Source organism: Oryx dammah, unplaced genomic scaffold (genome assembly GCF_014754425.2).
Source record: "Oryx dammah isolate SB20612 unplaced genomic scaffold, SCBI_Odam_1.1 HiC_scaffold_2, whole genome shotgun sequence".
NCBI lineage: Eukaryota > Metazoa > Chordata > Mammalia > Artiodactyla > Bovidae > Oryx > Oryx dammah.
The window spans coordinates 39,604,012-39,626,355 of record NW_024070186.1 but is presented as its reverse complement, the minus strand read 5'-3'; the positions used below and the strand labels follow the sequence as shown (position 1 = coordinate 39,626,355).

Genomic DNA, 22,344 nt, shown 5'->3' with positions numbered 1-22,344 from the left:
AAATTGATATTCCAGCTATGTGTTAATTGGAGACCCTAAATATCAGAGGTAAAACTGAAATTTAAAGATTTAATCAATTGGAGGAATGCTTGATGTTGCTTTAAAATAGTCTATCTGATGCAGACAAGCATATAGCTTTCCCACGCTAAGTTGTCCCTGACTTTGGAGTGGGGGACTCATGAGAGTAGGTATGGATATACAGGCTTCCTTTCACAGGTCCAAAGGGAAGGCAGGGGAGTTGGGAAGCAAACGACAGGCACTACTAGTTTTGCATTTTTTGAACATGGCACCATTAGTTATCTCTCATGTCATTAAATTGAAGTTTGTTAATATTTAAGGCTCAGTACATTTTTGCCAACTTACTTTTTAGACATTCACAGAAAGCTTGCCTTTCTACATTAGGTCCTGCTATTTAAAGACAAATAATTTTGTTAAATATTAATTTGTATTTCTTAGATTACTAGCGGTTAAACCCTTAGAAACTGCCATTTATTTCTGTGAACTATTCATGTACTCTACTATGATTTTTAAAAAATGTAATAGTAATAATTGCTTTTAATTACCATTTTAAACATATGAATCATTTCCTTTATGACTATTACTTAGGAATTATAGCGTTTTTCTACTCCCAACACCAAAATTGATATTTTCACAAAAATCCCAACTTTTTCTAATACTAGTTTTTCTCCACCTGTATTAAATATACTGTTCGAACTTCAGGGGCACACCCAGAGAGCCTTTTGGTAAACATCCCAACACGGAAGTTTCACTTCCTAGCTCATCTGATACAGCTCTACTTAGCAATCTTACTCCGTATCTTCGGGTTGCTTCTTCAAGCCTAAGGACTTAAGTTCCTTTAGTTATTTCTATTAACATTAAAGTTCTGTTTTTAGTGACTATATCCTGCAGCATAACTAGAATATAAAATAATTGGAAGTTCCATGTACACTCTGATTTTATGCATTTAGTTTGTGGCTTTTTATTTTTAATAAAGAACGTGTCTTCTTTTAATGCAGAGCGCTAATTATTGATTCTCAGTAACTCCTGATTAGCTAGTTGGCTATAGATATAGAGCATCTTAATTTCTCCAGGCACCTTTCTGAATTCAAGTAAAAGTTTTGGTAGACAAGGATTTCCTACTTAAATGTCATTGACATAATATGAGTATCGAGTACAAATATTGCTCACTGTTCTTGCATTCTTTAAGTTATTTTACCTTGAAGATTTAAGAACCATCCTTAAGTCATTAGTAACAGGTTTTCACTGAAGGAATATCTGGAACTGTGAAAATACAAATCTAATCAAATTAAATTGTGAACACATATAGAGGCAAATATTTCAACAAAACTGCAGTTTAATTTCAGAAAATGTGTTAAAATATATATTTATACATCAATTTCTGACATACACTTAATGTGTTAGTATACACAAAATGATGCTTTCTCTTGAAACTGTATTTATGAAATGTACATTTTAATTTAAATACTCAGTATACACTGCACTTAATCTGCATGTTGCATTTATTAAATACATTAAAATCTGCAATGTAACAAAACGTTTTCTGCATACGAAATTCAAAACACCATTTTAAATGAACAAAAGATGGCTCACTTCATTTTTATTTTTACAACTAGTGTATAATACACTAGCTCAGCTCCACCACACTACCTGTTCGTTCTTTTTTATTTGACATTGTTCACAGACTAGTACATATTACAATAAGAGTGCTGGATGAAAACATGAGGTACGAAAGTGGTTCAAAGATTATAGGGCATGCAGGTCATGCTAGACAGCAAAGAAAATTGTGACCGAGAAAACACTAAATAAAAAATACATAAAGAATGTGCATTATAAAAAAAGAAGAAAACAAACAAAACTCCATTACACAGCTTTGCTTCTTTGGTTACAAAGTAGGTTGAACAATTTCACAGCTTTTTATTCCCACCCGAAAAAAGTCATACGAAATGTCAAAAAGCAGAGGAATCGTGGCAATTTCTATTAGAAAGTAGAAACAAATGAACAGTTTTCTTCATCAAAATAGCCCAATTATTTATTATATCACAATAACTGGTGACTACCTGTACAGTTGCACTATGTTCTTCATACTTACACTATACAAAATTTACATTCAAGCTGGGTCTTTACTACTGAAAATAAATACCGAAGGTAAATTGCCATTAGTGTTAGAAATATGCCAGGATTCTTTTGTTCAATTATTGCCTAAACGTTTTATCTATTAAATGCAATCCTGTCTTTCAATTCCTTTACTGATACTTATAATTATTCAAAAAAATTAAAAAAGTTCTGTGACATTGTTCATGTACATTATGAAAATAGCAGCCCTGTAATAAATAAAACACAAATAAATGAAAACTTATGTAGGCAAATGTTACTGATATTGAAAGAAAAGTGGCTCTTTAGATGAACTGTTATTTATAATATGATAGGAAGGCTCAGGGTAAATCCATGGGTAATAGGAAACATGGGAGAGCCACCAAAGCTCTTAAAAGACCCTACTCGTGTGCACCAGGTGAAATGCAAACTCTGCTCACTTTAATACACCTCATCTATTACTCTCCTTGTGTACTGATGACAGAAACTGGACACCAACAGCGCTGCATGACATCTCAAAGAGAGGAAAAGCTCTTGTAGAATGATTGTCTAATACTGAAAGGGCCAAACACACAACTGAAGCATGGCTACTTGCTTTCGTATAAAGTGGAAAGAACACCAGTGGCACACAAGGATAGACTGCTTTCAGTTTTTTTCTTAATGAGGCAAGAAAGCTTTATGCTGAGGAGACATTCGGCTGCTGTGGAGGTTGCGTTGGCTGCGGAGGCTGTGCTATCACTGCTTGCTGTTGAGAAGTGCTACCAAGATTGGCCTGTTGGGCTGGGAGTTGGGATAATTGATCATTGTTTGAAAGAGATTTTAACAGTGCATTTTCTCGTTCAAGTAAAGAGTTTCTTTCAACTAATTCTTTTATTTGTTCCTTTAGAACTTCCACTTCTTCTCTTACTGCATACATCAAATGGCTTTTCACCAGATCCTGTGAAAAACAAAATTAGGAATGTCAAAAAGGCTGAAAGGGGAAGGAGTTGCTATCTGGTTCTCCTTATAAACATAAGACGATTGTGTTGTGCCTTATAAACACAAGATGATTTTATGTTAATTTTCCTGCTCTTGCTTTTTATGTTTCTACTGTTTCCTGACCAACCCTGAGGAAGATGGAGTGGAAAAAAATCTAGTTCCCAACTGGGGCAGCAAGTCCAGAATTTTCTTTTCAAAGTCTGGAGTGATTAAAATAAAAAATACCAGCTCCTTAAATTGTCATTTAATAAAGCTTAGAATTAAAAAAAAGTTTAAAATCATATACTTAGATGTCAGATGAAGAGAACAAAGGAAACTAAACTGCTATTAAACTAGTTATAGTAATGCTTTAAAAAATAAAGTGACCTGTAATTTCCAACTTCAAAATCTTAGGATTAAAAAAAAAGCAGACTAATGGCCTTTATTTACAACCTATTTATGGTTTTAATAACTTGAATCAAAATACTTTTAATAATGTTGAGTATAAATCTTTAAGAAAAACTGAAAGTAACAGCAGGAATCAGAACCAGAGTCAACAGAAACAAGTCTATTTATTAAAGCTGAGTAATACATTCTCTGTCCACTGGACCATCAGAGAAGTCCAGGTCTTTAAGTTATTCTTGATGCTGAGATATTTAGGAGATCAAATGCATGTTGATTATATATATCCCCCCAAATGGTCCTTATCAATAGCGTAACATGAAATGTAAGATGTTCAAGTAGGAAAAGTACTTACTCCAGTGGTATTTTTAGACTAAAAATTCTCAATGTTTTAGCATTTTCAACTAAAAATTATTATTGAAAAATATACTTTGGTCATCTTGGTTTAAAGAAATTAGATACTTGTTTTTTAGGACTGATAAAACCCAAGAGTGTATGAAATGAGAAGACTATAAATTTTTACTTACCATTGCTTGTTCTATTTTGTTGTCAATGGCTACACCACCTCCCCCAGATGCACTGGAAAAAATTAGAATATTTCATTAAATTATTCTAAAAAAATGTAAGCTCCCTTCCAACTCTTAAAGTAAATAAAAACATTTGTGTTTTACTTAAAACCAAAATAGTAATTTAAAATAGACTATTAGTCTATTTTCAGAATTTCATACTCCAAGCTCTCACTTTGAAAATGAGGATCTCAGCAAATAGGTGATTTCTAAAAATCCTTTGTAGTTTCAACATTTCCAACTTGCCTATGAAATATATATGCTACTTTAAAAATTAACTCCCAGTTCTATCCAGGAGTTCTCAATTCAGTGACCTTAAGATATATTTCAAATGAGCAGTATCTGCTCCACATCTCTTCATTTACTAACTATATATTCTAATTAGCTTTCATGCAAAAATTTCAGTGGTTACTTATTGCAGTAAATTCAGATGATTACTCCTATAGATTTTTATATTTTTAATATCTCATTTTTAAATTTTAAAAACTGGCTTGTAAAAATGATTCAGAGGGCTTTTGGGCAAACAGTACTTGGAAGGTTGGTTAACAAGGAACTCAACTGTCTGGCAGACCCGCATGCTTTGACTGTAGCTTGCTACCTGGCAAAAATCACCAACTAAGGTATGTGGTTTAGACCAATTTTTCCTAGAAACAATTGGAAAGTTTAGCTGGTAAGTACATCTCAAGTTCAAATATCATTTTAGGTGTATATGATAATGACACAGAAGGCTGAATAATTATCCTCTTTGGCAGTTTATATTTTCCTATGTATACAGCAAGGACCTATATCCTTTTCTTGGTGTTTTTGTAAATTTTAAAGAACAGTTATTAGATTTTTCTTATAAATATAAATCTGACATATTAATCTACTATTTCAATACAGGAAAAGGTCTTTATTTTTATATAAAACTTTACTATACATTCTTCATTTAGTATTTAGTGATAAATTTAGGTGCTAATATATCTGAAGACTATTTTACTTTAAATGATGGGGACACTCAATGTTATATCAGATTGAGGCTCAGAAATATCCTATCTGATGTAGTGGTGTGTTTTATATTGTAATCTAAGTAGATATGGTTACAATCCTGGTTTTGTTACTCACTACCCTACATCAGTAAATCATCTATTTAGCTTCCTCGGGCCTCAGTTTCCTCATCTGTAAAATGAAGGGGTTGGTATCTATGCCTCAGTGGCCTTTGAACTTTTTAATCCTCTAAACTCTGAGTCAATGCATGGAAAACACTAAGCTTGTTTATCTGAGCATTTACAATATTAATAATAGCATACTACTTCACTTCCGGCTCTTGCTAAGATGAAAAGGAGCTTCTGTATACCTAATAACTGGAAAGGATATATAGATCATTAATACTTATATATGTTAGACTTTAAATGCTTGTAGAGACTAAATATGGCTTCATGTAACTATAAACTACAGAACTATATAAAACTTTAGTGTAAAGTTCAGTTCAGACACCATATGGATAAAGTTACCAATACTGGCCATAATTTGGCAAAAAAGATGGTAACAGGCATTTAGATGAGAATTTGCCTAAGAATCCTAGATTATACTTTTTTATTCTGTATCAAGGGATAACTGAAATCATTTCATGACAAATACAATAAATTCTTTTAATATGTCAGTTTAAAATAGGCTATTGTAAATGCTAACTTTAATACCAGTTTTACATACTAATGAGCAGACAAACAAAAAATCTAAATAAATCCCAAACTCTTAAAAGATTTCTTTTCTGATAACTAAAATAAAACCTAATCAATTTTCAAACCATTTCCTCAGCTAAGGAACAATAATTAGCATCCTACTCTTTGTTGATAAAATAACCTCAAGTTATTTTAACCCCAGTCCTGACGTATACATCTTCGCATAGTTCCAATTCACCTGGCTTTCTTCTACTTGTTTTTTAAGATGTTCACTGCCATCTCTTCTGGAATGCCTTCTAGTTTCCTAAGGTGAACCAATATTCCATCCCTTTTGTGGTTTCACTAAAATAAACACAAACTTTTTACAGTGCATAACCATGAAATTCTGGCCCCTCTATATACTCACTGTGAATTCTAGGAAATTGTTTAACCTTCCTAGATCTCAGCTTTTTTTTTCTTTTAAATCTAAAATAAGGATGGTATCTTCAGGATTCTTGCCTGGGAAATCCCATGGACAGAGGAGCCTGGTGGGCTACTGTGCACAGGGTTGTAGAGTCGGAGGTGACTGAGCAAGGAGGAAGGATTATAAACCCCAATTCACAAAACTCCTGTGAGGATTAAGTGACTTTAAATAATACTACCACTGTTAGCTCTATCAGACTGAGCTCTTTGAGTGAGGTTCATTATCATCTTCACCTCTGTGAAGAGAACAGTGCTTGGCACACAGGAGCTCAGGTGTGTACAGAAAGAGTCAATATGACAACAGTTACTGAATATATTAGAAACAATCACTGGTTCATATTAGGAAGCTATTATATTTTTTTGAGTTTAAATAAATCAGTAGTTCTCCGTGTGGTCCCTGGACCAGGAGCATCATCAGCATAATCTGGGAACTTGTTAGAAATGCAAATATTCTGGTCCACTCAGACCTACTTTTGAGGTGGGATTTAAAAAATCTATTTTAATAACTCCTCCAGCTGATATGAAAGAAACTAAAGTTTGAGAACTACTGCTTTAAAAACCTGCTTTAAAAATAAAGATACAAAATGGGCTTCCCAAGTGGCTCAGTGGTAGAGTCTGCCTGCAATATAGGAGACTTGGGTTCAATCCCCTGGACATGAAAATGGCAACTCACTCCAGTATTCCTGCCTGGGAAATCTTGTAGACAGAGGAGCGTGGTGGCTCAAAAGAGTTGGACACAGCGACTAAGCAAGTAAGCACCAATATGGTAGTTTTAAATAAAAACAAATAGGAGGGTATTCTATTTGATGATCCCAGAACATGGGATCAATGAGGGTAATAAGGTGTTTTCTATTGTGTTCAAAGTCAACATAGTGGTTTGGGGTTTACGATCTTTTAAAATGAGAATGATTAGCTGCAGCAGAATGAATAATTTTCTTTTATTTGCTTCCCTGACCTAATATTACAGTATTAGGCCTTGTTTTCTTTCTTATTGCATTCACTACACTATAACTGGGTGATTAATAACCAGTTTCCGAACTTAAGTTCCTTAAGAGAAGGCTTCCTAACACTTTGTAACTATTCTGATAAACTATACAGTGCTACAAAAGGGGATAATTTTCATAAAGAAACTTTCCGTTTACTATGGGTCACTCTTAGAATAAATTCATAGGTGGATTAGCATTTATTAGATGAATTAAAAATTGTGGGTACTGAGGGAATGGACAGAAATATAGAACTGTGAGAAAAAACACAAGAATGACTATTACTTTTTTATATAATGAATGTTCGTTTCTTGGAATTGTGGCTCCCAAAGGACCTGAAAGGAGCTTGATAGTGCTCTAAATAAATTACAATCACATTTGTAAGAAAAGTAAAACTTAAGAGAAAATTAAAACTTAAGTATCAGTGTTGGATGGACTTTCATGCTGTTCCTCTTTTAATTTACCACAATTGGTTCCCCACCACAGTTTTTCTCCCCAGGCCTGCTTACTCTTATCACATTAGATTACTTGCAACCTCACTGAGAAGACAAGGGGCCAGATAGGAGACTTCGCTCCGTCTTCACAAGTGTCTTACATTTGCATCCTTCTTAATAGGCTAACTCTTTCATCCATGCTCTCAGCTCAGTGACTGCAAATCATCCCGTCTTTCCTCTCTAAAAATTAAAACCAGTGAAGGCAAAGTTAGGCTTAACTTGATCTCATATTGAAGAAAAATACCTTATGAGAAATCAAAACTTTTCTTTATTAATGTGGAGAGAGACATCATGACTACTGTTTAAGATAAAAATAGTGCAAATTTCTTCACTATTACACTTTGACTACTGTTGTCTTTCTTCTCAATAGAAATGCCACTTAAAAACTCAATCATTTTCTGGCCACACTGTGCAGCATGCGGGACCTTAGCTCCCCACTAGGAACTGAACCCGCAACCCCTGCAGTGGAAGAGCATAGTGGAAACCACTGGTCTGCCAGGGAAGTCCCACAAATGCTTATTAACAAAGCGACAAGGTAGAGGAAAGGAACACAAATGACTTCTCACTTCATGGCAGCACACACACGTTAGTGAGTTCTTACTCCAAGCCTGAGTAATACTCTCATTTTACAGTTGAGGAAACTGAAGCCTAGCAACTTACTCAGAGACAACCCTAGAAAGTGAAGGTGAAAGTGAAGTCGCTCAGTTGTGTCCGACTCTATGCGACCCGTGGACGGTAGCCCACCAAGCTCCTCTGTCCATGGGATTCTCCAGGCAAGAATACTGGAGTGGGTTCCCATTTCCTTCTCCAGGGGATCTTCCCGACCCAGAGATCGAACCCAGGTCTCCCACATTGCAGGCAGACGCTTTAACCTCTGCACCACCAGGGAAGCCCACCTAACCTAATTAACGTCAAAACACATGCTTTTCCTATCACAACATTAAGACTGTGAAAGGAAGAAAGCAACTATCTATAATGACCTAAAAGAAATAAGAGTTGTGTGCATTGTGAAAAGTGCTTAAACTTAGTAGTGAAACCACAAGCATGGATCCTATGTTCATGACATGCCATTTATCTTATCTAGCATATTCCTAGAAGAGGTTCAGGTCTGAAAACAAGGTAGGTAGCTTCTAGGAAAAGGCACTTGCTCAGTGATCTTTAGACAACCAGCATAGTTTGATTCTCTGCTAAGGGCTAAAATGTTCTTTTGTTAGAAAGTTGAGGGTACCTTAAGACTACACAGATCCATATGCAGAATATTATTTTAAAAATTACCTTGCTTTACTCAAAGACCTTCCTAATCTTCTCTGTTGAATCACAATACAATTAAAACAGGAATTCCACAAATCACAAAATAAAATGTTGTGTGATAAGAACTTATTTGACTGAATTGGCAATCTCATACACTAAGGTTCAAGCACCTTTACCCAAACCAGGTAAAATCAATTCTTTTTAAACTTAAAAGTAGAAGCTATAGTCTTTCTTGGAGGCCAGTCCTCAAGAATCACATACTGTTTCCAATACATCATTTACAATCTTCATCCCCTTGCCCACCCCCCATAATAAGCTCTATATCATTAGTGCTAGAAATGGTTTAATTTTAATCTGGATTACACTTTGCCTCCTCTCAAAGAAATGTGTGTTTTATTTTTAGAAAGTAATTGTTAAGTAGCTGATTGCAAAAGAAGAAATCCAATGAATCTACAGCTCAGCAAGCTTATCAAGGTTAAAAAACAACAAAAAAAACTACTACCCTTTCTGTAAAAGGAATTTTAAAAAATATTTACATTTTCTCACAATTAAGAGCAAGTAACAATCCTCCTTCCAAAAAAGAGCCTATGTAGATAAAAATTCATACCGTCTCTGGCTAAATGCAAACCTCTGTGGTTAAGAATAAAACTGTTAGACAAAATTAACAGAAAATTAAACTAAGAACTCAAATTGTATGTACCCTAATTATTAACCATAAGTTCTACCAATGTAAAAACAATCTGTTTAATTTCATGGTTTAAAAAACATAGGCAAAAGTCCCACTGTGTTCTCAGTAACACAAAATAAGTGATTTCTGTGGACCATAAAAGCTATTATCATGCTAAGCAAGCAGGTAAAACGGCTATTCACAAAACTAAATGTTATCAAGTACTCAATCTTACCGTGAAAAAAGCTTTTTACCAAGGAAATATTAAAAACCCAGCTAAAAATACAAAGATTGATATTTGTTTTCAGCATCTATAAAAACCTTGCTCACCAATGCCCTTAGCATATTTTACATTCATCTAATTAATTTCAGGTCAAAATCCTGAAATTTTGTTTCAGAAAAGAATATTTAAAAAGAGGAAAAAAGGATACACACTGTGGATTATACCAATGTCAGTTTCTGGACTTCAGGTGTTATATTATAGTCATGCAAAATTTTACCATTGGGGGAAGAACTGGGTGAAGGGGTAAATAAGACCTCCCTGCACTTCTTTTTTTGGGGGGCAACTTATCTATAAGTATTCCACATAAAACTTAAAAGGAGATACAAGTACATGGTAAAGAATAAATTCAGTGAAAAGAAAGTGAAAGTGAAGTCACTCAGTCATGTCCGACTCTCTGCAACACCATGGCCTATAGCCCACCAGGCTCCTCCATCCATGGGATTCTACAGGCAACAGTACTGGAATGGGTTGCCACTTCCTTTCCAGGGGATCCTCCCAACCCAAGCATTGAACCCAGGTCTCCCACATTGTAGGAAGATGCTTTACAATCTGAGACACCAGTGAAGTCAAATAAATTCAGCGGGTACACACAAAAAGGTATACCATCAATATAAAGTCCCTCTCCTACCTCAGATTCCCTTTGTCCAAGTCAACCACATATCTGTATCAGTGACCTTAAAAATGTCCATTTAGGAAGGAATTCTTTCCTGTTTTGGAGTGGGAGAGGCCTTTCTAACTATATGCCTCAAAATATATGAAGTACTTCTATAAATCTGTAAGACAAGAAGCCCCAGTAGAAAAATGGGTACAATACACATGAACATTCACAAGACATTAAAAAATACTCTTATCTCATAATAAAAATATAGACTAAAACTATAATATGTGATATTATTTCCCTAAACACACTGGCAAACATATTAAAATTTAATGCAAAATTAGTGAGGCTGTGGGAAAATGGGCCTTCTCTTACTGTGCTGATGAAAAATGGTATAATGGTATAATCCTTATAGAGAGCAATTTGGTTACATCTAATAAATTTTGCACGTACATACACACCCTCACTCTTCAAGTCAGCAATACTACAAGTAGGTATTTATTCAACAGATATTTTTACATACAAAGGAAAAATGTACTGACGAAACTACTCATTACAACGTTGTTCGTAACAGCAAGGTTTCTGACTAGCAATAAGGAAGGGGTTTAAATAAATCATGGTATAGCCATTCATTTAATACTAGCCATTTAGTAAGGGGAAAAAAAAACCCACAAAGATGCTGTTCTGTGTACTGAGATGGAAACTGTATGATGTGTATACATTATCATTTATGTGAAGAGGGAGATTATGTATTTGCTTGTATATGCAGACAGACTGGAAACAGACACAAAGAAAGTTATCTGTTTGCGAAGGCAAGGCACAAGGGGAACAGGGATTGAAGACTACTTTCACGCACTTTGAAGAATACTGAAAAACATTTTCCAAAATGAAAATGATTCATCAAGGAGTTATTACAGTGTGAACCTAAGACATGACCAAATGGCAGACAGGAAACAGGAAAGGAAGAAAGGAGGGAAGAGGACCAACAACACTTGCTTTTGGAACTTTTTCTTTCTGAAAGATTAGGTACTATGTTTAACACAGGAAACTATTAATATACATGATACTTGTGATTTGTAAAATTTATTTCCTTGGCTTAGGGTGAATTAAAATCACTTAAAAACATAACTCGCAGTATAGTTATTTCTGTTTAAAGTGATGCTGGTAACTAAATAGTAAAAGTCTCTCAGATAAGTATCTAAGATACAACAGGCTACATAAGCTTACACAGTGTTGCATTAAAAAATGAATTTCAAATAAAGTATTAGTAAGATCTTTTTTATTTTTTCCCAGATTTCTTTACACTTCAATGTTATGATATTTTGGAGGAATTATTATTTGATAGTAAAATTCTGATATAATTATATACATATTTTTCTTGAGCTACTCTAAGGAAACAACTTAAAAACTAGCCAAACTAAAAATATTTTTCTCTTACAACAGTCAAGATGGAAGATATAAGAATTTAATCAGGAGACTTATATAAAAGGAAAACAGCATAGCAATTTTACCATTATAGTCCAAACATTCTAATAGACTAAGAAAGTTTAACATTCTATTTGAACCCGGGTCTCCCGCATTGCAGGCAGACGTTTTACCGTGGGAGCTCAAGTTAAATACTTAACTGTAATAAGTACATGAAAAATCATATCTACATAAGATAAATTATATAAGATAAATGAGCTTATGCACTAACTGTTATTTCTTATTAGACTAGCATTAGGCAAGGTTTGACACAATGAAAAAGTTACTTCCTTCCTGAGTCAGATTGAAAAAAGAAAGGGTGTGAGAAAGGGGTAGGAGGAGGGTAGCATGTTCACCAATGTTGGAGTGCTTACATTTAAAGGAGACTCTCTTGAAAGAGATTTCATTTTACTGTTTACAAAGCAGCAACTGGTAATTTGGTGATAGCGAAATTACAGGGGAGTGAAGGACACATAACGGAGGTGTTTAAGCCTAAATTTAAAATTTGACACTATAGTCCTGGCTAACTTTACTTCCTGGAGACTGGGAAAACAGTATACGACTGACAATTATCTAGACTGAGATGTACACTGGTATCTGAGAGTAAAAAAAGAATGAGAGAGATTAGGAAGGTATTTTTCCCAACTCATGTTCAGAATAACTAACAAAAACCTATTTAACATAGTTATACTGAAAAATAACATAGTGGATATAGTTCCACATATTCATTTTAGATATTCTAAAGCCATTCCCTTTAGTTTGCCGGGACAGAAGCTGATAGTTAATCAACATCTAAAAATATCAGAATTTGGTGATTAAAGTACCATATAGGTTAACCTAGTAAAAGTTCTATGGTTTCTGATACTTTAAGACCTATCTTTCCTACAAAAAACAAAACATCAGTAGAAGAGAAAAGATCAATAAAAATTCTTAATATGAATGAAGACATTACAAACACATAAAAGCTCGAATTTTTCCAGCTGTGTTAGGAAAAGGATAAAGATTAAGAAAAAGACTTTCAGGGAAAGGACTATAATATCAATTCTCCTTTAAATGGTTAACAAGATGGCATTCCTTCCTTTTGACTATGAGGAAATAACACTGTTACAAACTAAAGAAATTTTCATGATGGAAGTATATGAAAATGAACAAAACTGGAGAAAGAACATAATAAAAAAGAATGTCAAGGGCAATAAAAACAAAAATGTAAAGCTCTTAAGATTTGCATTTCATTTCAGAGGCCAAGAAGCATTGAATAAATTTTTACCTAGCAGCGGGCCTATTATAAAACAACCTTTTTATGTAGCTAAATTCATCTATAATTTTTAAAGTAACTTCGAATTCTTCAGCAATCACATACAAATGGGCCAAAGTGTGTGTGGCAGGAAAAGTGGGGGAAGAATCAGGAACTAGCTTACTATATGTATCTCTAATGCTAACTTTTACGTTATCCCACCTCACCTCCTCCCAACTCCAAATGCCTGCAACTTTTGAACTGAAAAGTCTAAACTCCTTAAGATGCTCCGTGGTTTACTTTTATTCTCTTTGTTGATACTGCTTCTCACTCTCTAAATACTCTACCATTCTTTTAGAGCTTTCAGCTCAAATATTTTCTCTTCTGGAAAGCCTTCTGTAACTCTTCCAGAAGTAATACAGTAAGTCATACTTCACGCTACACTTGCAGCACTCCATATATACGGTGTGTTCTAACAGTTTCATCAATCTCCTACCACACAAAAGCGCTAACAACCTACCATGAGGCTGGCAGACATTTGATAAACAATGCTACAGAACTTAAAGACTCAAAAACTGTATACTTGGAATTTTGAGTCCTGAATACATTACCTGCTATGCTGACTGTCGGGCCTTTTTTCCTGTAAAGTTGTAACACGAAATAGCTGTACTGGATCACCTCTAAATCATTTCCTACACTTAATAGCAAAACTTTTCCAACATTCCTTGGTATTTAATAAACTTGAGTAATGGTACTATTTTAACCAAACACAAAACAAATAATTGAGGAAACATTCCTTACTCTCATTTCTCATTTTCAATTTGAAACTAAACTTGCTGTATGTTTTTGCTAATATTAATGAAATAATCTGTATACCTAGGTAATTCAAATACCTTTGGTGGTAACAGGTGATAAATTCTGAACAAACATCTGCCTCTTATTTCCTAATAGCCAAATCTCAGTAACATTTACCTTTCTAGATGGCACTTTTGTAAAAAAATAAAATAAAAATCGAATCTGTCTCCTCTGCACACACACAATGCTCAACAAATATTGGGTGAAAGAACATGAAGTCAGACAGTGTTCATCACAGAGAAGACCACTACATGTGGAATTAGCAAATACACATTGCAACTTAGCCTCACCTCAGGTTTACTATGTCCAGAGGCAAGTTACTCTTATTGGGCTTTTTTCCTTCATTATTTAGTTTTAGAGACTTTTGAAACCCTAACTACTTCAATGTGGTGGTGTGTGTGTTTGGGTGGGTAGGGGAGGGGAGGGAAGGGAAGGGAAGAGGGGTGCAGATTCAGTGAGAAGAAAGGATAGTAACATTCAAGACAAGTCTTAAAAAAGTTACCCAAGCAAGTAAAGGAGTAAAGGGAATAGCTAGACACTGCAAAATGCAAAATGAAAGTTTTATAACTCAAGCACAGAGAATCTTTGAGAAATCAGAGGGATGATAAAAATGAGAGTCACCTATAACATAGAAAACACCAAGAATGACTGCAGTTTTTAGTATGGAGCAACTCAGGAGTGGGGAGATCATTAATGTGTCATAAGAAAGATTGTTAAGATTTTTTGAGGGGTGGGTACTGAGTGGCAAAGAAACTTGCAGATGGAAATGAGACATTTTAAGCTACATTTGGGACTGCTGACTCTGAGATATAGATCACGATGGAGAAACACAAGTTGAGAAATAAGGTTACTAGAAATAGGTATGTAGAACTCTATAGAGTAATCTTTGGCAAGGAGTCTAGATTTGAGAGTTGTCAGAATGTGGTAGGTAGCTCGAACTGTGAGAGATGAGCCTAGTTAAAGAGTGAAGACAAACAGGGCCAGGACACTGGAGAAGATCAGCAGGTAAAAAGCTACAGAAGAAGGGCTGGGCAAAAACTACCCTTTCTTGAGAAAGCTAATTATTTCTTTCACTGAATATCCTCGTAATTGTCTCTTCTTTCTCAAGCATTCCACATATTAATTTTTTAAACTAAGCAGCTATTCTTGAAAAAATCCTCTCAATCCCATTTCTGCAATGAGGCCTAACCAAATGAGTCAAAATGAGACTATCCCCTTGAATATCAAATGCCAAATATCAGTGAAGAGATCATAATTTCTGTTTGTCTTACAGCTAATCTCTTCATTTATGCCTGCAGAGATGTTATTTAAAAAAGCTTTTATAGAAAAAGCATAATTCTATGGACAATATATTTGACAAAGTAAAACTGTATCAGGTTAACCATTAGGGTTATCTGACTAAAACTCAGCTTTTGTTCCCAGGTTAATAATTAACCTTTCTTTACCATATTATATCCCTTCCTAATCTGTCCCCAAAGTCCAAGAATAGTAATAAATAAGAATGGAGGTTATCAAGGAACTGTTTCAAAATAGGGATAAACCCAGAAGAATAAAAGTAAAAGTATCATGAGGTTTTTAAAGATATAGTTGCTTCATTATGAATTAGACTAAAGGGACAGCTCCAAGCACGGTCATTACCTTTCAATAAAGTGAAGAGAATACTGTACCAGGGAAAAAAGAATCTGGTCTATTTTACTTTTAATAAATCAATTAATGTTTTGCATTTGGGATGTTTCAAAAATATAGGTTGGCCTGGGTTTGAGCAAAGAATTAAGTTGCTCATCTTCAACAAATCTAAGAAGAGTACTGTGAAGGCATGCCCTGAAGATTTAAAACTGTTTAGGTTGTCACTTCACTACCGTTTGGTTTAACTGTCTTTTGCTCTCTGCTTCACTCTGGGGGTAAGACAGTTGACTTCTTAGCAGCTGCCTAAGCAAAACGCTGAATTCTCCAAGAGTAATAAAAGGGTTTAAGAACACAGGCTTTACAATTAGACAAGCTTGTTTTAAAATCCCAACTCCCCTACTCACTAATGAGGTGCACTTAGTAAGTTAGCATACTGAAACCAGTTTCCTCATCTGTAAAATGGGTCATGGTTTGTACCTACTATAAAGGATTGCTGTAAGGATTACATGAGACTTTTTACAATAGTAGTACTTAAAAATATTTTGTTCCTTCTATTGTTTGGATCAATTTGGATTTTGACAGTGTTTAAGGTTTACTATCCCAGTGTATCTTGGATTAAAAATGAAGCAGTAAGGTATAAACAAAAATTATGATTAATATTAAGAAACAGTCTTTATGGTCTTTCCCAAAGAAAAATAATGCTAGTTATGCTTTAAATCTACTTGATTTCTTTGATTACTTTGTACTCTTTGTTAAAGATTCAATGCAGTCACAAAATATATGCTAATAAAAATTGTGTGACTTGAGATTTAAACTTACATCAATGTTTATGAAGCACAGCATTCCTGTGAATTGAACATTCATAAAATTCTTTGATAGGATCTTAAAATTTCATCGTTTAGATACAAATAATCTCAACTTACTGTAAAAAACTTTTCCAAAGGTCACTAAAATATAACTTAATCAGTTTAATCCAACATAAAAATTTCCAAAAACCAGTTTAACCAAAAATATTTCACACCCTTCTTGTAGTGTTACATGACATTTCAACAATAAATATTACTAACAACTCAAAAGAGTGGGATAAAGTGTTGTTTTGCTTCTAAACTACATTTCCCTTAGTTGAGTATCACTGCTTTAGAATTACTTAACTCAAAAAGGGATTCTTGGACAATAAAGTATAAAGTAGCAGTATTATAAAATTTAAAGAGTTACAAGGTTTTCTCACTCATGGAGAAATGTGCTAAAAAATGCACATCTTCAGCGGCAAAAAGTTTTAACAGCTAATTACTTTTTCTCATTTCTTCTTTTTAATCTGGGCCCGTGGCAGTGAAACTGTCATGTCCTAACCACTGGACCAACCAGGGACTCCCTGCTTTTTCTCATTTCAACCTAGATCCATATCCTGAATTATTATAGGCAATAACAATTCTATAAAATAGACATGACTAGTGTCAGAACTTTACAATAGTTTGTACACATCAATTTATGTAAAATTTTTATGATGGTTTCTAGACTTACATCATGACCTGAAATTTGTTAAATCAATTTAAATTCTAGAGATAATAAAATGAAATGGGATGCTTTACCAACATAATCTTTGCCCTCTTCCTTTCTGGCCAATAGGCCCTATCCCTCTGACTCTTCCATAAATAATTGTTTTTGTTGTCTTCACTGAATGCTCTTCTTCCTTGAATTAAACCTTAAAGGTAGGAACTGTGTCTATCTCGAGGGTCTACTTATTATAACACTCTGCATATAATTGATATTGAACATTTAACTGAAAAAAGGATGGAATAAAACATATAGTATTTAATATATTATCTAATTATATTTTGTAAGTTCAACATGAACTTATGGCAAGTTGAGCTTACTGTGCTGGGAAAAGAGTTAAGAAATCAACGAGATACTTAAACTGTTAGAAACTAAGGATATCACAGGAACATAATAAAAAAGAGAAGACTTCATTAGAATTTTTTTTCCTCCCTGACAAAGTCAGCTTAAATAAAAAGCCAATAAACTTTTTTCTGATATTCTTTTCATCTGGTTGTTGTTCACTGAAAAGGAAGAAAGTATAACAGTTTCTATATAACATAGGCAACCGAAGTAGAGAAACTCTAAGTATGAGGAAAAGAAAAGTCAGTGCACTATGCATTTTCAGGTTACTTCTGACATTATGCCAGTGAAACTTAGCAGTTCTATGGGGATGACAAAGTCATAGTAGACTTTGTGGAAAATAAAGCTGGACTTTAAAATTCAGTCATAGGGAAGAAGAAAATGAAACCAAAGGCTATCCTGAAAGTGGAAAGAGGAGTTCAAAGGTTTGCTGGTTTGGTCAGGTCAGAGAAAGCGGACAACTCAAACTGTCATATCTTTAAGTGTGTATCATGAACAAGTAAAAGTTCTAAGTGGATCCAGGATTCTGAAGACATTCAGATATACTTCACTCTTTTTATACTGGTGATCAATGCACATATAAAGCAGTCCCATGAAACCCTTGTATCACCTCTAGAATCAACAATTAGGAAGAGAGGAAACATCTTGCGATATCTAAGATGTTAAGCAATGTCTCCTTATCCACTGAAAAAGAACTTCAGAACTAAAAACCATGACTTATGGCCATGAACTGGAACCCATATTCTTGACTACAACTGCTATGAAAACTAACAGAAGTAACTACAGAATATTCTCAGTTCAATGTTTTCATAGAATTTGTAGTACAGCTTACATTTTTACATGAACCTAACCTCTCTACTAACTCTTTAAATGATGGCAAGGTATTTTTCTGCTTCACATTTTAGAGTCTCTGCTATACAAGAAGGGTTTATAAAAGGTTGAAACATGAAATGGAAAAAGAAAGAAGACCAGGAAGCTAAGATAAACATCACCGGAGGTGTTCAAAGACTAGATGACAACTTGGAAGGTATGTGGTAGACATAATTTAAGTATAAGACAAGTGGTTTGAGTAAGTGACCACTACATTCCCTTCTAACTCAAAGGATAATAAATAGTACCAGATGCTAGGATTCAGTGAGATAATGCATTTGTGTCTGGCACATGCTAAATACTTAACATGTTAACTACACAATTTGTATTAGTAAGGTATAGTTTCATTTGTTTTTGCTTTAAGCAGTAATATTATCATAGATTTACTAAGCCATATTTAGACACAGGTATGTGTCTCTGTTACAAACACTTAAAAACAGGCTAAAGGTTATAAAGTTTGGAGTTCATCTGAAGATAAAATTAAACCAATGAAAAGGACTTGCACCAAGTAGTTGCTCAACAAAAAAAATCCCGTTTTTAAGACCCCCAAAAAATAAATGTTACATAAATATTTAAGAAGTAAATATAAAATAGGTTTCTTAATGGTTATTCACAACTAAGGGCAAATATGATGTAGGTTAGCAGAGGTTTTTACATTTGACTCATCTCCCTATCCCAAAATTTGCAGTCTGAAGTAGCTTTTTAAACTGCTGATGGTGTTTCCTATTTATAGATCCTAATACTAAAGGGTGAACTCCTTAATGGTTACACTTAGTATACTACTATTCCAGTAAGTACTAAAACTTTCTAATACATATATACTTGTTTATAATTACAAGCATTAAATTTAAATGGAGGTTATTTTACAATGCAATAAACAACTTTAGATAGTAAGCAACCTATCAAATTTATTTTTTGGCAAGTGCTTTAAAAAATGGTTTTATAATGAGGATGACCCCCTGCTACTAAAATTCAAAGGAAATCAAATTTATGTATTCATATCTTCATACAATATGATATTCTCCCTTATCTTATCCTTCAAGTTTTCCAGGGTTACTCTCTAGATCTGCATACAACTGAGAGCCCAGGTTCCACTTAGAAAGCTAGATCTGAACCCTAGTTTCACCACTTAATGGCTATGTGACCTGAGAAAGTTCCTTAATCTAAGTTTTCACTTTCCTACTCTATAAACTGAGTCTATTGATAGTATCTATACATCTGCTGTGAAAATTAAATGAAATAACAGGTCAAAAATACTTGGCATGTTATCATGTTGTGTATTTTTACTTAGCAGTCCCTGACATATAGTAATCCCTAAGTAGCAAAAAAAAAAGACAACTACTCTGTGGAGAAATTCAATTAGCACTTGATCACAGAGACTGAAAGGATTTATTCTAAACTAAAAGCAATTAGGCTCTGATTTGTTCCATCAGTCTAATGATCACTCATAATAAACTAGCCTTGGATAAATATCAGTAAGAGTTACAGATTAGTGTACTCATTAAAAATTTCTTTCATAAGTCACGTATTTGGGCGTCTAACAAGGCCTGTCCCTTAGACACAAACATTCACTAGCAATGTTACCCAACTGTTTTTGAAAACCTGGCAAATGCTCTGAACCTTTCACTGAAAACATACATAATGTTCTATCCAAAATTCCACAGGCTTCATGACCCTCTGAAGCCTACCCATTGACTACTAAATATAGATATCTTACTAAAGAAATTAGAACTTATTAAAAAATAAAAACGAAAAACATATATAGAATAAGGGACAACTGATATTAGTTTCTTGTATTTCCTTCCAGACTACCACTGATTGCTATTACTGGTTTAAGAAACTTTTAAGTTTATATACAAAAATATGATCAAAATGAAGTCATGGAATACTATTATCTGAAGCAATTTAGAATTAAAAAGAATTAGTATGAATGTGTACAAAAGAATAACATACCTCTGATTAAGGTTAGAAATAGATACCATAGTCTATTTAGATGATGCTTTTTCAAATACCTGACAGACTTGCAGAATGTGTGTACCGTATTTTAATGAAAAATATTAATTCTAATATTTTCTGTATAACTGTGGAAATATATCTTAACAGATTCTTTTTATTCATATGCAAATATGATGATCTGATTGAGGATTAAGATATCCTAAATCTAAACTGTATTATCCTAATCTAAACCATATTAAGAGTTCCCCTACAAAATACAGCTATGTAAAACATAGCAAAATTAGAAGACATATTATAACACAAGTTTACAAATTTCTGCTTTCTAAGCAGAACACAATTCTGAAAGGAAATGTTTTTTCAGGGTATACAAATAATGTATAATGACTTCTGATATATTATTTTCATTTGATATTATCATCTTAGGTATTCTCAATTAAGAACTGAGAGTTTCTTCAGCTTTTATTTTTAGAGACAGCATGAAAAATGGCTTTTTTTATGAAAAATAAAATCCTGTAAGTAATTAATTTAAATTATATTTTATGAAAAAAATGGATGTAAAATGTATTTCTCAAATATTTCTTGGGATATTAACTAGAAGGTATATGGGGTCCCTAAGTATATTGTAAGCATCTACAGCAGATGCGATAACAACATTTAAATAATCATACTATGATATAGGATGTCACTTTATTTTTTAAACTGTTTATTAAACACCATTGCAAAGATACAGCCTGAAAGGATTACATACTCCAAGTATTTAAAATTCCAAGTTTTAACGTATATATTTAATACTATACTCTTATGTTATACAATGTGCTCAGTTTGTTCATAAATATTCATCTCAATACAATAACATCAGGTATAATACATAAAATCTAATCCATTAAGTCTTACCAATTTATGACCTGATGAGACACTCTTGTGGACAACATTCAGTCCTTAGAAGCTAGAATAACCCTTCAACCATGTGAGGGCATCACAACTTTTAAACTTTCGGCTTTCGATCATTATTATGTCACATTCCTCCTCCGATGCTGAATTCTAAAAAAAATTCTAGCAAAGAGTTTAAGTAAATAAGTGTTTTAATCAAATAGCCTTTAAAAATCTTTTATAGCAAAGGTTTATGTTCTACCATGATTACACAACTGATATTTTTTGTACTTTTTTTAAAATGTAAAATAATTTCATATTTGATCTGGATACTTCAAGCTTTAAATAACATGGACTTTCAGGCCATCAGGAATACTTGTCAGTAAAGAGTCAAGTAGAAATGTAACCCATCGAAGGTTTAAGATCATGATCCAGAAATTATGATTTAACACCATAACCTGGTATAGATAGCTTTGTAGTCCTGCAGAATGGCACTTGAGTTATACTGTTTGGTCCACAACCATACCAGTTTCTAGACTTACACAGCACAGGTGGCTGGATCAGTAATAATCTATATCAATCATTAAATGCTCAAGACAGCATTTAACTTAATACCTAAATCCAAGTCTATCTTTATCATCCTCAGTTTTAAAATTAGACAACATGATGGAAAGAATAAAATTTTAGTACATGTTTTATGTAATAGATATAACAAATGTATCCTATTCAAAAGTAATCCTACTGCTCATCTCTGTATGCTGCTGCTGCTAAGTCGCTATAGGCATGGGAGAAAATACGGGGATAGAAAGATTGAATAATTGTAAAAATTACTTCATTGAGAATATAATCTTAAATTTATTAAATTTTTTCTAAAAAAACTTTCAATTGGGCACCTGTTTTAATCATTGGAAGGTAGTATTATCGTTTTCTGCTTGAATTTTCTGTTTGATAAGAATGCTGATATATATTTATAGTTGGCAGTAAACCATAGAAAGGCAACCCACACATTTATGGGCACATTTCTGCCTACATTAAACCCCTAAATAAGATGGCATAATTGGGTAAAGGGGAGGGGGAAAGAGGAAAGCCCTTATTGAGGAAGATCAGATGTGCAAAGTTATAAAAGACTCAAAGACA

At 33.7% G+C, this 22,344-nt stretch overlaps 1 protein-coding gene across 4 annotated transcripts in view; it reads right to left on the bottom strand.

The window, feature by feature from the left end:
• Positions 1 to 951: 951 nt before the first annotated feature.
• TSC22D2 (TSC22 domain family member 2) overlaps positions 952 to 22,344 on the bottom strand; it is a 48,607-nt gene continuing 27,214 nt past the window's right edge. For 2 of the 4 annotated variants that reach the window (XR_005719907.1, XR_005719908.1), the window contains 3 exons: positions 21,232 to 21,390; positions 3,999 to 4,050; positions 952 to 3,049 (listed from right to left, as the gene is read on the bottom strand). Coding sequence is in view for 2 of the 4 variants with exons in the window: in XM_040234762.1 (XP_040090696.1) it covers positions 2,789 to 3,049; positions 3,999 to 4,050 (313 nt within the window). In the remaining 2 variants the exon portion in view is untranslated. The remainder of the gene's footprint in view (positions 3,050 to 3,998; positions 4,051 to 21,231; positions 21,391 to 22,344) is intronic. The other 2 variants (XM_040234762.1, XM_040234772.1) reach the window with 1 other exon arrangement.